The 13283-nt window shown below is 46.7% G+C and overlaps 1 protein-coding gene across 6 annotated transcripts in view; it reads left to right on the top strand.

Annotated features, from left to right (window-relative positions):
* The window catches only part of ZNF827 (zinc finger protein 827), a 162361-nt gene that overhangs the window by 44939 nt on the left and 104139 nt on the right, over positions 1 to 13283 (top strand). For all 6 annotated transcript variants that reach the window (XM_084884282.1, XM_084884283.1, XM_084884284.1 and 3 more), the window contains exon 4: positions 2353 to 2833. In XM_084884282.1, coding sequence (XP_084740408.1) covers positions 2353 to 2833 — 481 coding nt within the window. The remainder of the gene's footprint in view (positions 1 to 2352; positions 2834 to 13283) is intronic.

Below are 13283 nucleotides of genomic sequence, written 5' to 3'. Positions count from 1 at the left end.
CCTGGCTGCAGGGCAGGCGGTGGGCAGCCCCTGCCAGGGTCTCGCGGGGCGGTGACCTGACCCCCGGGGCCTGATTCTGCGTGAATTGAGTGGCGAGGTGGCAGGGAAATCATACGATTCAGTGAGAAGACAAATGAACCCATCAGCTCCAGAGTGAAGTCCCTTTGTTGAAAAGGAGCAGAGAGGGGTGACGGTGTTCACCGCCAGTGGTGGTGTGACAGCGTTGACAGGGTGGCATCCCAATCCCCCGCCCCCACCCCCAGACCTGGTAGGGAAAGACTTTCGTGAGCAAGGCTTTGCTGCCACTGAATGTAGGTTAATACGGTGATTTCTGTTGAGAAAGTCATGCTTTGGGGGACCCAGAATCTCTTCTGTTGTTTTTTTCAAAAAGCCACAGTGGGGTGCTGTGGCGACAGGATCTCACCATTAATGTTTAATTTCTTTGCTTTTGTTGGTCACTTAACATTATTTAAAAGTATGTTTTGGCTGGTGAATAATACTTTTGGATTGCATTCAGAATGCATAAACAGCTGTAGTAAAACTCGCTTTCTTGGAAAGGCAGCCTCCGCCGAGGGGCCAGGTGGTGCGGTGGATTAACGAACTGGTTTTTAACCTTTGGGAGACCTGGGTTCAAATCCCACTCAGGTCACCCCTGACAGATGGGGTGTCAGTTTGGTTTTGGTTTTGAATTCCAACCCCTGACTTGTTTGTCCGGGGCATACAACTCCCCGAATCATTTGGCCCAAATCTACACAATTGGCAGTTTTGACACAGGGAGGGCCAGTCCTGAAATAGCAGGGTGCAGCAGGTCAGTGCTGAAGCATTGGCAGGGATGAAAGGGGGAGTTAACAAGCTTGTGAGCACCGGCCAGCTCGGACGGAGCCTGGCGCGGGCCCATGCAATGATTTCCTTGCTTTTTCAAGCTCTAAATTTGGGAGTGACGGGAAGGGAAAAAAAGCTCCTCTCAGTTTTTACAGGTGTATACGTGCAAGCAAGACAGACTGGATTTCAAACTGCATTCTTTTTCTTTTTTAAAATATATATTTACTATAGGCCCTGTGCACGAGATTCCTGCCCTGGAGAGGGCCCCTCAGCCCAGCCAGTGCCCTCTCACAGTCCAGGACCCCTTGGTCCTTACTGCCCGATGCACTTGCCAGTCAAGAGCCCAGCTTCTGGCTTTCTGGCTGAGTGGCCCTCCCCCGGTGGGAGCTCACTGACCACTAGGAGGCAGCTCCTGAGTTTAGCGTCTGCCCCCCTGGTGGACAGTGGCATCATAGCAACTGGTCATTCCACCAGTCAGTGGATTTGCATATTAGAGTTTTATTATATAGGATAGGATTGATTTCAGAGAAGAAGGGAGAGGGAGAAAGAGAGAGAAAGAGAGAGAGAGAGAGAGAGAGAGAGAGAGAGAAAGAGAGAGAGAGAGAGAGAGAGACATCAATGATGAGAATCATTTATTAGCTGCCTCCTGCACACCCCCTACTGGGGATCAAGCCCACAATCTGGACATGTGCCCTGACCAGGAATTGAACCATGACCTCCCGGTTCATAGGTCTACGCTCAAGCACTGAGCCATGCCGGCCGGGCACTCTTTTACTGCAAACCTCAGGATCTGAGCACCGGGTCACCACGGTGGGAAACACTGGCTTCGTCTTGCTGAGAATCCTTGGTGGGGACCAGACCCTGGTTCTCCCCACACCCCACTCGACTTTCTTCACTTGTCATTTCATTCAAGCCACTCAATCCCAGGTCTCAATTTCACTGTCTACCCAATGGGAATACCCTGGAGCCATTATTCTCCACATTCTTAATTACCTAAAAAAAAAAAAAAAAAAAAAAAAAAAGCATTTTGAAAAAAAATGAAATTATTTTTGAAAAACATCACTAATTCTCTGGGCGACAGTCCTTGAGAACACACAAAGCGTTATCATTAAGAGAGGAATTACGTAACAGGTGACCTCTTTTGAACCCCGCGCCCCCCCCCCCCCCCCAACTAGTCATTAGGTAAGTGTGCATTCTGCTGGTTTAAAATATTTTCTCTGAAGACATTGAGGAGATCAGATGACTAGACCCTTCAGAGGATTCTATCCTGGACGGCCTCCATGGGCGACAGCACCTCCATCGTGAGCCTGGCTCTATGAGCGGGCTCTTCCAGGACATGGACCCACTTTATTTTTCGGGGTGACCGCATCACTCGGAGCTCTGTCGTGAGATGCTCCCCTCTGGTTATTTATCCCCCGGGGCCAGCCCTCTGTCCGGTGCGGAGACTCGTTGATGACGAGTGTGCACCCGCAGCCAGGCGTTTCCCGTAAGCACGCGGTGGACGGCTCACTGTTCTTGCTTCTCCGCCAGGTTCATCAGCACCAGGACCGGGGAGAGACCTTTCAGTGCCAGCTGTGCCCTTTCACGTCCTCGCGCCACTTCAGCCTGAAGCTCCACATGCGCTGCCACCAGCACTTCCTGAGGACAGAAGCCAAGGTGAAGGAGGAGATCCCAGACCCAGATGTCAAGGGATCGCCCCACCTCAGTGACAGTGCCTGCCTGGGGCAGCACAGGGAAGCAGGAGGGACAGAGCTAGTGGGGACCATGATGCCGGCCAGCACTCCAGAGAGGACTAGCCAGGGTGGGGCTGGCGTCTCGCCTTTGCTGGTGAAGGAGGAGCCCAAGGAAGATAACGGCCTGCCAGCCTCCTTTCCCCTGAATGCTGCCGACAGGCCGGCCAACCACACAAAGCTGAAAGACCCCTCCGAGTATGTGGCCAACAGTGCGTCAGCATTGTTCAGCCAGGACATCTCTGTTAAGATGGCGTCTGATTTTCTCATGAAGCTGTCAGGTACTTGAATAGGGTTGTATTCATTCTCTCTCTCTCTCTCTTTCTCTCTCTCTCTCTCCCTCTTTCTCTTCTTCTCTACCAGTGCTCTCATCTGTAAAATCAACTGGTAGGACTAGGTGATGTTGAGGTCCCTTTAAATTCTAACGGTCAGCACCTTCATACATGTTCTTAACCTTTTTTTTTTTTTTTTTTTTTTCCAGTCCTCTGGGTGTAGGCATTGCTGTGGTTTGGGGTCTAGAAACAGCAGCGATTGCCGATGTCTTTCTGGTTTTTCTCTTTATGGGCTCATTGTGGGGGAAGGGTCAATGGTGAGCCAGGTTGGTGGCAGTTCTTTGTGTGATCATGGCCTCTATGTAACCTGTTTTTGCAATGGGTTCTTTACTGTGCTTGTGTCTCATTTTGCATTATTCAAGGTTTTTGTTTGTTTTTAATTTAAACAAATTTTTAAGGACATATGTATGTACAGAGACTTTTAGGAAGTATAGACTTTGAAAATTTGATTAAAGGATACAGATTATCTTAAAATGTTTTTCCAACGGAACACATTTTATTATGGTAAAACATACCCAACATGAAATCGGCCCTTTTTAAGTTCAATTCTTTGGCATGAAGTGCATTCACATTGTTGTATAACCATCACCACCATCCATCTCCGGAACACGTTCATCTTCCCATTACCATTCCTCCCGCCCCCCAGCTCCTGGTGACCACGCTTCCACTTTCTGTCTCTGTCAATTTGACTACTCTAGGTACCTCAAATTAAGTGGAATTAGAATTTTCTAAAAATTATTTTCCAACTGCCACAATGCCATTTGAAAAGAATATGGAGTAGAAGTTGAAAAAATTTATCCTTATTGATTAATGCTACTTTGACCATCAAATTATATGTGATATTTCTTTTATTTATGTTTTGTTTTTGTTTTTAATATCTTTAAGTTGTGTGGTAGAACGGGGTACAATGTTGAGGAAGGCTATTTTTCCTGACTCCCTTTTGGAATGAGAAAGTGTGTCCTGGGATTGCACGGCTTCTCCCATTTTTTTAAAATATGATTTTAAATTTTAAAGGCGATGTGGAGGGTGGGGAAAGGTCAGCTGAGCATTGGTTCCGTCTTGCAGTCCCCAGGATGATTTCCAAATGCCATTTCAGCTCTTTGGAGATTGACAATAGCCTTTTAAATGGAGAATAATTGGTCACCGTCTTCCTTTAAATGGACTGTGAGTCGCGTTTCACTAAATGTCATTGCCAGGTGCATTAGAGGTTCAGCGTCACTCTGAAGACCCCGTGCTCGGGGACACCGCAGTCAGGTCTTTCGGATTGTCCCCGTCACCCCAGATCTCTGCCCCTCAGGAGCGCAGCACTAGTTGGAAGAAATGAGAAAAGGTAGGGGATGGAAATGAGGCGTCACAGAAATGAGCTGCGGAGGAAAAGAGAGCAGAGAGTGTTCCGTGAGGCACCCAGACCTGCCGTGGGAGCGAGGGGAGGGAGGCAGTCCGATGCCGGGCACAATCAAGTCCCAGGGATTACGGTGCCTCTGACTGCGGCACAGACAGACAGGGGCTGCTCTCTACTCCCCCTTCTCTTCCAGCTCATCTAGGGAAACTGAGCTTTTAGGGACTTTGGGTTTTATATTGAAACATTTTTTGAAACGGGGTGGTGGGGGGAGCTGGCGGGGGGGGGGGGGTCCTTTCTTGGTGGTCTCTCCCGCTGACAGTACAGCACAAGGACTCCTTTTCTGGGTTCTTCTAATGCAAATGGCATCTTCACTTAGCCTAGCTTACATAGGGAGGTAGGCATCTCCTTACCAACGAGAAAACTAAGTGGGGTGAGTGACCCTTAGGAAGGGGTTATTCCCTTTACTCCACCACCCCGGGACGTTTTCAGAGCTGCAGGAAGGGATGGAGGGAGGATTCGGTAAAATGCTTGGGGGACGTTATACCGCTCCTTCTCAGCTCAGCCCCGGGTGCCCCACATCCATCCAGCTGTAACGAGCTCCAGCCCAGTCTCAGGGAGCGGAACAGAAGGCCCGGGGCTGCTGGGAACCAGAATTGCAGACAAGAGCTTCCCCAGCGCAGAAGCCAGTGGGTAGGCTGGGGTGAAACTGTGCACCGAAGCCTCACGCTGTGATCTGTGTTCTCAGCCAGCTATTGATGGGGACTTGTTTACGGTTTGGCAGCCCAAGTATTTGCCGACCGATCAATCGGCAGGAGAAAACAGATAACAAATGCACACTGCTTATGCAAAAGGCCCATGCAGCGATTTCATGGTGGCTTACTAAAGGTCCTGAAACCTGACTTGTGTGCACTGTTACCTAGCAACCTGTTACAAAGTCACCGGGGAGTGAGATGCATCGGTAATTTTTTGTGTGTGTGCATATTTGGATGTGAATGTAAACTTGGTGACTGTGGCAATGCGGCCCCCGGGAGGAGGAGATGTGTTAAAAAGGAGGGGGATACATTTTCTGGAGGGATTTTGTATGCTGTTGTTGTTTTCTAATGTCGCTCACTCTTCGTTGGATCGAGCCCTATCGTTGATAGCTGCTGGGCCTGGCTGTGTCTGAGGCTCTGATCCTGGGACCCAAAGGCCCAACCCCAGAGAACCGAGGCTGAGTTTCTAGCTCTTTCCCTCTTCTAAGGCAGTGCAGCCATGGTGAGCATCGGGCCTTGTCCCTCGGCGTCATAAGGGCTCCATTGTTCTTGGGATGAGTTTTAGCTGGGCTCTGCGTGCGCACCTGCTGGGAGCGGAGGGTGCAGCTGTTTGTGGGCACGGAGTCTGCAGAGTCCCGGTGCCAGCCACATCACTGTCTGCAGAAACGGAGCACAGTGACAGATTCAAGCGTGGACACACCTACTTGTCTCCAAAAGGGAGAGGGGAAACACTTGATTCTTTCTTGCTTGGCTATTAAGGGGAGTCTTTCTTGCCCCTTCCACTAAAGCTGAGCATAAAGATGACTTCAGGGAACCCGGTGGGATTAAAGAACAAGGGTGGAATGCTCTTTGAAACGGACTCTAAATCCTCCTCCCACCCCTGCCCTGATTTTGACGTTTCCCAGCGTATGTGATTGTGAAATCAAATCCCTTCTCCTCCGGATCGTCAACTAACTCTTCTTCTGCCCCAGCCCACACTTAACATTCCTCGGTCTGCAAGATTAATGCTGCTCCCTGGGACCGAGGCTGTCCAGGCTCAGCGCCATAATTGATTCAGGGAAGAGAACGGGGCAGCCCCTGCCCCCGGCTTTCCGGGCCAAGAGAAAAAAATAATTTTGTCAGCTTTGTGCAGGGTTTCGGCCTGGAAGGCAGGTCTCGGAGGCTGCAGCCCTGGGTGTTTGCATAGATCTTTCTTGGGAGCCGGAAGGCACATGCAGGCCCCTGCATGTCAGGGCGGGGATCCAGGGCTCCCGTGACCTGGGTGCACAGGGGAGAGGCGCTCACCTGACCTCAGGGCAGGCTCCTGCTCTAATGGGTCTTCTCCCCATGATCCAGCAGCCAGCAGCAGTTCTAAATGCTAGAGTATTTATGTTGTTGTTGTTTGTTTGTTTTTAAAAAAATATATTTTGATTGATTTCAGAGAGGAAGGGATAGGGAGAGAGAGAGATAGAAACATCAATGATGAGAGAGAATCATTGATAGGCTGCCTCCTGCATGCCCCCTACGGGGGATGGAGCCTGCAACCCGGGCATGTGCCCTTGGCCAGAATCGAACCTGGGACCCTGCAGTCCACAGGCTGATGCTCTATCTACTGAGCCAAATCAGCTAGGGCAATGTTGTGGTTTTTTAATGCCAGGGCCTAAACCCACTCTCAGAAATTATGATTTCATTGGTCTAGAATAGGGGCTAATCATTGGTATTCTCTTTAAAATTCTCAAATGACTCTCACATGTGACCAAGACTGAGGACCGCTGATGAGGAATAGGAACCTGAATCCTGGTGCCGCTCTCTCCCCTCCTCTGTGTCCCGGACCCTGGAAGGGGCGTGGTGTGCCCTGGGCCTGAGGTATTCTCCGTAGGTCAAGGTTGACGGGCAGGAGAGGCCTGGGTGAGTCATGGTCATGAAACCCCATGTTTCTCCTCGCGGGGCCCCATGCCAGAATTAGAAGAAGCACCTCAATGTTCTCTAGTGAGAACTAGAAAGTCTCAAGACTCCTGGAACATCGAGGGGCTGGGAGTGTCGTTACTTGAAGCCTGAGTAACAGTTGCCTGCTCTGGCCTTACATCATGTCTCTCTCTGAAAACTACACTCTTCAAGAGACATAATTGAATCCTAGCTCTCCAAATTAGAACCGAGGAGCTGACAGAATCTTGGCACCTCCGTTGCTGGCTGGGAATAGCTTTTTGTCTCTGGCTTTCGAAAATAAAAGATACAAGTCATTTCAACTATTTTTAATTTGGAAGCGGGCAAAAATATTTTTTTTAATTCAACCTCCCACATTCTATTAATTTCATAAAATTAAGGCTGACGTCATTTTAACCAGGACGTACATATAGGCACAGGCCGAATTTTTAATGTCTTAGGAGGGCAGCCATAAACAGCAAAGATTTTCTTGTATAAGCGAGCGGGAACTGGTGAATGTATTTGCGACCCATAGGCCTGTGTTCTGCCGCTTCTACCTATTTTGCACAGTTTTATGCACCTGTAGTTACAACATGGGTAAGTTATGACTGGCTGCTCCCCTGTGCTGCCATACACTGGTGTGGGCTGCTGGAGGAGGAACGGGAGATGCCCAATAAGCCAGGCCACCCTTACTGCCTGGGGGCTCCTATTGGCTTTCGTGAAACATCTGAACAAAGGAGCCTTCTTTCAACTACATGCCATCCGTGGGCCATTCGCGCCCTCTGACTTCAGTGCTGGTGGCTCTCCCAAGCCCACACCTAGGTCTCTTCCCCAGTGGGTTTATCTTGAACAACCTTACTTTGCGTCTTCAGTTTGGCCCTTCTTTTTAACCCACCTTGCTGTTCTCATGCTGGGCGTTCACTGAGCATGTGCCTAAAACTCCCAGTGTCACAGTTGCATGTAGGGGCCGTCTACAAGCAGGCAGCCTGATGCCCTTTGGAAATCCTGGATTTTACTGCTGACCCTGGTGGTGAGTCCTGTGAGAGGGAGGGTGTGATGCCCTCCTGGTTTCCAGTGACTTGCTACTCCTGAGACCAGGGCTGATCGATCTGGGTCACAGAAAGGAGCAGGGAGCAGGACACGAAAGCTTGGATGGGTCCCCAACAATAGATGGGGACTTTGTGGCATTTACTCATTGTTTCTTCCCCCCCCCCATAACAATCATTTATATAGTGTTTACTTTATTCCATAACGCATGTGAATTCCATAGCAACCCTGCAGCAAGACAGCTTTCCCGTTTTACAGATGAAAACGAAGAAACAGAGAGATTAAGGGATTTCCCCAGGTTTACACAGCGAACATGTGGTGGAGTTGGGATTCTAATTCAGGGGGCCTGGCTTCAGCGTTCCCTCCCTCAGGCTGCGTACACCCCAAGTCATTGAGGAAGCAGCGACACCGGAACCTGGCTCTGTCCTCTGTCCTTTGTTGTATGTAGTTAGCCAGGGTCCCAGCATTGGTGCGGTATGCTTGGTGTCATTGGAAGTGGCATTAATACTTTTAGGCATTAGTTAATTATTTCATGCCAATAGATTACTAACGATAAGGCCAATTTACATTTCTGTAGAGCTTTCTATTGTATTTCCAAATACATTGTTTAGTAACAAGCACGTATATGAGGAAACTAGGATTTGGTGTAACATCCTGTAAGTGGGTCAAGACTGGAATCCAGAGCTTTCCTCACCGCGGTAGACAGAGTATTCCCTTTGCTAGAATTGCACACAGAATATATATATATATATATAAATATATAAATATATATATATATATATATATATATATATATATATATATATAATCTTGATAGACCCCTGGGAAAACTTATCCGAGTCTACATTTCTGCAAAATGGAACCCAGTTCATTTTTTTCTTCCCTGAGGAGTACACTTTCTTCTACTCACTGCTGCTGTTACTAATCTACTATTATTATAAGCATTATTGCTAATCAATTGTGTTTACAGTGAGCCAGGCACTGTGCCCACAGCCTCATGTAGTTTCTCATTTAATCCTCCCCACAGCCCTGTGGGGTCAATGATATTAACCTATTTTGTAGACGAGGAAGCTGAGGCTTAAAGGTTTCAGCTCCGTGGGACGGAACAAAGATCCTAATTGCGAGGCCTTGGCAAGTGACCACTTTATTCGCTATTACCTTTTTTTTCCCTCTCAGTTGAGCAAACTGTCTTTTGACCTCCGTCTGCTCCACTGTTTATTTTCCTTGGCTTCAAACCATGGCATCATTTCTACATGCTAATTCAGTTGCTAATCTGAGTAAACTTTTTTGTGTCTTCAAAATAGACCTACAATCCATCGTTACAGGTGCAGCCCTTCCTGGCTGTCACCTCAAACCTAGACAGCCTGCCATGCCAGCTCCCTCCCTGACGCCTTCTCCACCCCAGCTGCCCCCCACCGCCAGGCCCTCCAAGGCGTTCTGGAGGACCCTCCTTCTAATGCTTCCTGTACCAGGGTATGCCCCCAACTGCTCCTGTCTACTGAGTAACCCTGTCCCCACTTCTCCAGAAAAATGTCTGCCGTCTGCACCAGCTCATGGACCCAGCCCTCTCATTCCCATTTCTCTGCCTTTTCCTTGGTTGCTCAGGAGTCTGGTCATTTGAACTGTGGAGTCCCCTGCCTTTTCCTCCTGTTCCATAAAATGGGAAGGGGGAACTTTTATAAAAGTAAATAATAATGTGATTAAAGCTAAAATCACTATTTGAATGCACTTCTGACCCACAGTGGTTCTTCCTGCATCTCTGTAGAGCAGTTCTAGCAACCTCGGGCCCCATCCCTGGGATGCTCTCCCCCTACTGCCAGGCCCTTGCAGACACTGGTCATCCTTCCAAAAATAGCTCCCACTTCCGTTATTCTGGTCTTCAGTGCTCTCCCCCATTGTGAATTCCAGTGATACTTAAAGTCTTTATCACCCTGATTGGTGCTTGTATTATGGCTAGTTCTTTCTATTGCTGTGTATATTAGTCTTGCTTTTCAACTATTTCAAGTTGCTGGGTGGGAGGTGGGAGCGGGGGATGGGGGGGGGGAATGTGTCTTTTATAACATCTTTATCTTTGTATCATCCACAGAGCATTCCATAATGGGTTATAGGAAAAATATTCCATTACTCATATTCTGGAAGTCAGGTTTTCAGAGGTTGTGATATTACTTCACTAGAAAAAGATTTGCAGATTCACAGCCACCTCCATAAGCTGTAAGAAAGGAGGTGGAGTGGAGTGTGGTCTATAGAAAGTAAGCAATTCATGTAAAGGAAGCCCCACAGGGTGTGAGTGCCTTAGGGTTCTCATGTCTTATGTCCCAGGACCTCAGCTTGTAAGGGACAGGTCTAGGAACTAGAGTCCATCACACAGTCAAGGAACAAACTTGTCCAGAGCTTATCAACTCAAAACAATAATCATTTTCTTCCTTTATGATTTTATGGATTGGCAATCTGGGCATGGCTCAATGGGGTGCTGGCTCCCAGTCTCCCCCGAGCTGACTTCCCCATCTGCAGTCCATGGCCAGCGTGGCTGGGGGCTGGCTGGTCCAGGGTGACCTCACCTTGGATGGCTGCTCTCTGCTCCCAGGGTCCCTTGTCCTTGCGTGGGCTAGCGCAGGCTCACTCATACGCAGCTGGGCTGGGTTCCAAGGAGCGGGTGAAGTGCACAAGATTTCTGGAGGCTCGACTCAGAACCGTCCCAAGGTCACTTCCATCACCTTCTGTTGACCCAAGCAAGTCCCAAGTCCAGCCCAGATTCAGAGAGTGGGAACACCGACTCCACCTCTTCATGGGAGGAGCTGCAGAGTCTCATTGCAAAGGGAGGGCTGTCAGGGAGGGAAATCATTACAGACACTTCACGGTCTACCTCAGCCCAGAGTTCTGCAGGTTCTCCGGGTGTTCTGTAGTAACAAACATCCTTAAAAAATGGATGGAACAAATCAGAATGTCGGCATAATAATGGAAAACGACGTGTAGCAATCAAGAGGAGATGTCATTTGGGGCAGATGGTCACCAACTTCCCTGAAAAGTGTTGGAAATATATTATCCAGTCTTCAGGCTTCCTTTTCTCCAAACTCCAATCATTTCTCTCTGTTCATGCAGTTTATTCTTTGGGTTGAATGGTATGAATTTAACGTACAGCTTTCTTTCACATTCATTCCCTGCGTGATGGGTTTTCCAGGACTTGTCCTTCCTGCTTTTGACAAGGGAGATATCCTGTCTGTTAAGTGGATTACTGCAAATAGCTAATTTTGCTCCGTATGTGTTGGGTTTAGTAGTTATAATAAATACAAAGAGGAAAACCTTATTTATTTATTTATGCTAACGTTCTTGAGGCTCATTGTCAGTCCCCCTGACCCCCTCCAGAGGCTGTTTTGTTTCCTTTGTCACCGTGTCTGTAACTGCAGTGGCCCTCGTTGATGACCTGTGTAGTCTTGGGTTTGGGACATAGATCCTGAAGTGTGGCCAAATATTAGCTCAGGTGGGCATTAATGAAAAATATGAGATGCTTAAAAGGTCATTAAACACTAATTACAAAACTACTTAAGGCAAATTAAGTAGTTTACCTTATTGGAGAGCAAGGCTTAAGAATATTTAGCTAATGTTTTGAACATTCTATTTAGATATAATGTGCTTAACATCTAAAAGTAATATTCCACTGTTATTATTATTTAATCAAATCTTGCCTCTCCTTATGATTTTAGAAGGCAGTTTATTTATTTATTTTTTCTTACTTAGAACACATTAAATTGTCAACAAAGCCCAGTTTTCCAGCCTGATCATACATACTTTCATACACTTACAAGGGAATAGCTTTGGTTTGTGATCTGGAGAGGTGGGCTCTGATTCTGGTTCCGTCGCTAACAAGCTGTGTGGTTTTAAAAAGGCCAAATCGTCCTCCAAGCCTTTGTTTTCTTATTATAAAATAAGGGGGTGAAAACGGTAATGATGTTTATTTTGTTGGCTTGTATTTTAAACAGTAAACCCATTCCCCTCCCCCCCAAAAAAAGTCTTAAGAGCAGACTCAACATATAAAATACATAGAACATATATTTTTAAATATAACTTTGTTTTTTAAGTTCACATTTATAACATTTATTTACTTAAAAAGTCACATAATTAAGAAAACAGTTGCTATTGGGTAACAAAATGTGAAATTAGAGTTATGATCAAGTGAAGTCTTGAGCCTACGAGGTGAAGCACCTGGTATATTTCTAACTTTATTTTGCTTATTGCAGATTTGAGAAACACCATTTACACAGGGAAATGTTGTGGTAAATGAGGGCAGATTTCAAGGAATTCACCTTGTAATCTCAGAATCCCTTTACTGGAATGTATTCAGATACTTGAAAGAAGAATATAATAATAATAAAATTTTGTTTCAAAGTTGACAATATTTAGCAACTGCCCTCATTCCTTATCATAATAAAGGGCAGATAGGAAGCATCTGCAACATTCAATACACACTCAAACCATCTATCATTCTGGATTAACTACTTGGTTATTAGTCAGTGAACTGTTATTTGGAACTTTATTTCATCTCTAGTCCCAGCTTCTCATCTGCTAAATGGAGACAATAGTAGTACCTACTTCAAAGGATTGTTGTGAGGATTGATCAGCGATATTAACCCAAGTAAACACCTCGTGTACTCCCGGGCCCGTAGTAAGTGCTCTGTCAATGACAGAGCCAGCTGTCTCTCTGTATCTACATAAGCCTACCAGCCACCATCAGAAGCTTCACCAAAGCAGGTGCACTGAGACCTGTCCTGGCATTGAGTTTAAGGCAGTGGTTCTCGACCAGGAGTGTGCCCAGGGGACAGTTGGCAATGTCTGGAGAAATTTTTTGCTCTCACAACTGGAAAGTGCTATTGGCATCTAGGGGTAGAGAGGCCAGGGATGCTGCTAAATATTCTTTAATGTGCAAGGCAGTCTCATAGCAAATTATCCAGCCCAGAATGTCAGTGGTGCAAGGTTGAGAAAGCCTGATTTAAGGTATGCCCATAGACTCTAGGTGTACGCTGAGAGTGTAGTTTTACATGGATGCACATGCCCAGGTGTGAATTTCTTGAAAGATGGCCAACCATTTTCTCATTCATGATTGATTATTAGAACTCGAACACTTTCATGAGAGCAGCAAAAACTGCATTACAAGTGATACATAAAACTCAATTACTATAAATGATCATTGCAAGTTAACATTTTAGTCATCTCCAGATGAACTTATCAACACAAGTTAACATATTAGTGGTCTCTAATTAACATCTTGGATAATGCAGCTGAGGGTGCACACTTTAAAATTAAATTTTATATTCATTTTCAAACCAAATGGAAAACTAATTTTAAAATGATCTTACATTTG

The sequence above is a fragment of the Pipistrellus hanaki genome (assembly GCF_964339955.1).
Source record: "Pipistrellus hanaki genome assembly, chromosome: 5".
Classification (NCBI taxonomy): domain Eukaryota; kingdom Metazoa; phylum Chordata; class Mammalia; order Chiroptera; family Vespertilionidae; genus Pipistrellus; species Pipistrellus hanaki.
The sequence above is the reverse complement of the archived record's forward strand: the minus strand, read 5'-3'. Positions and strand labels throughout refer to the sequence as shown.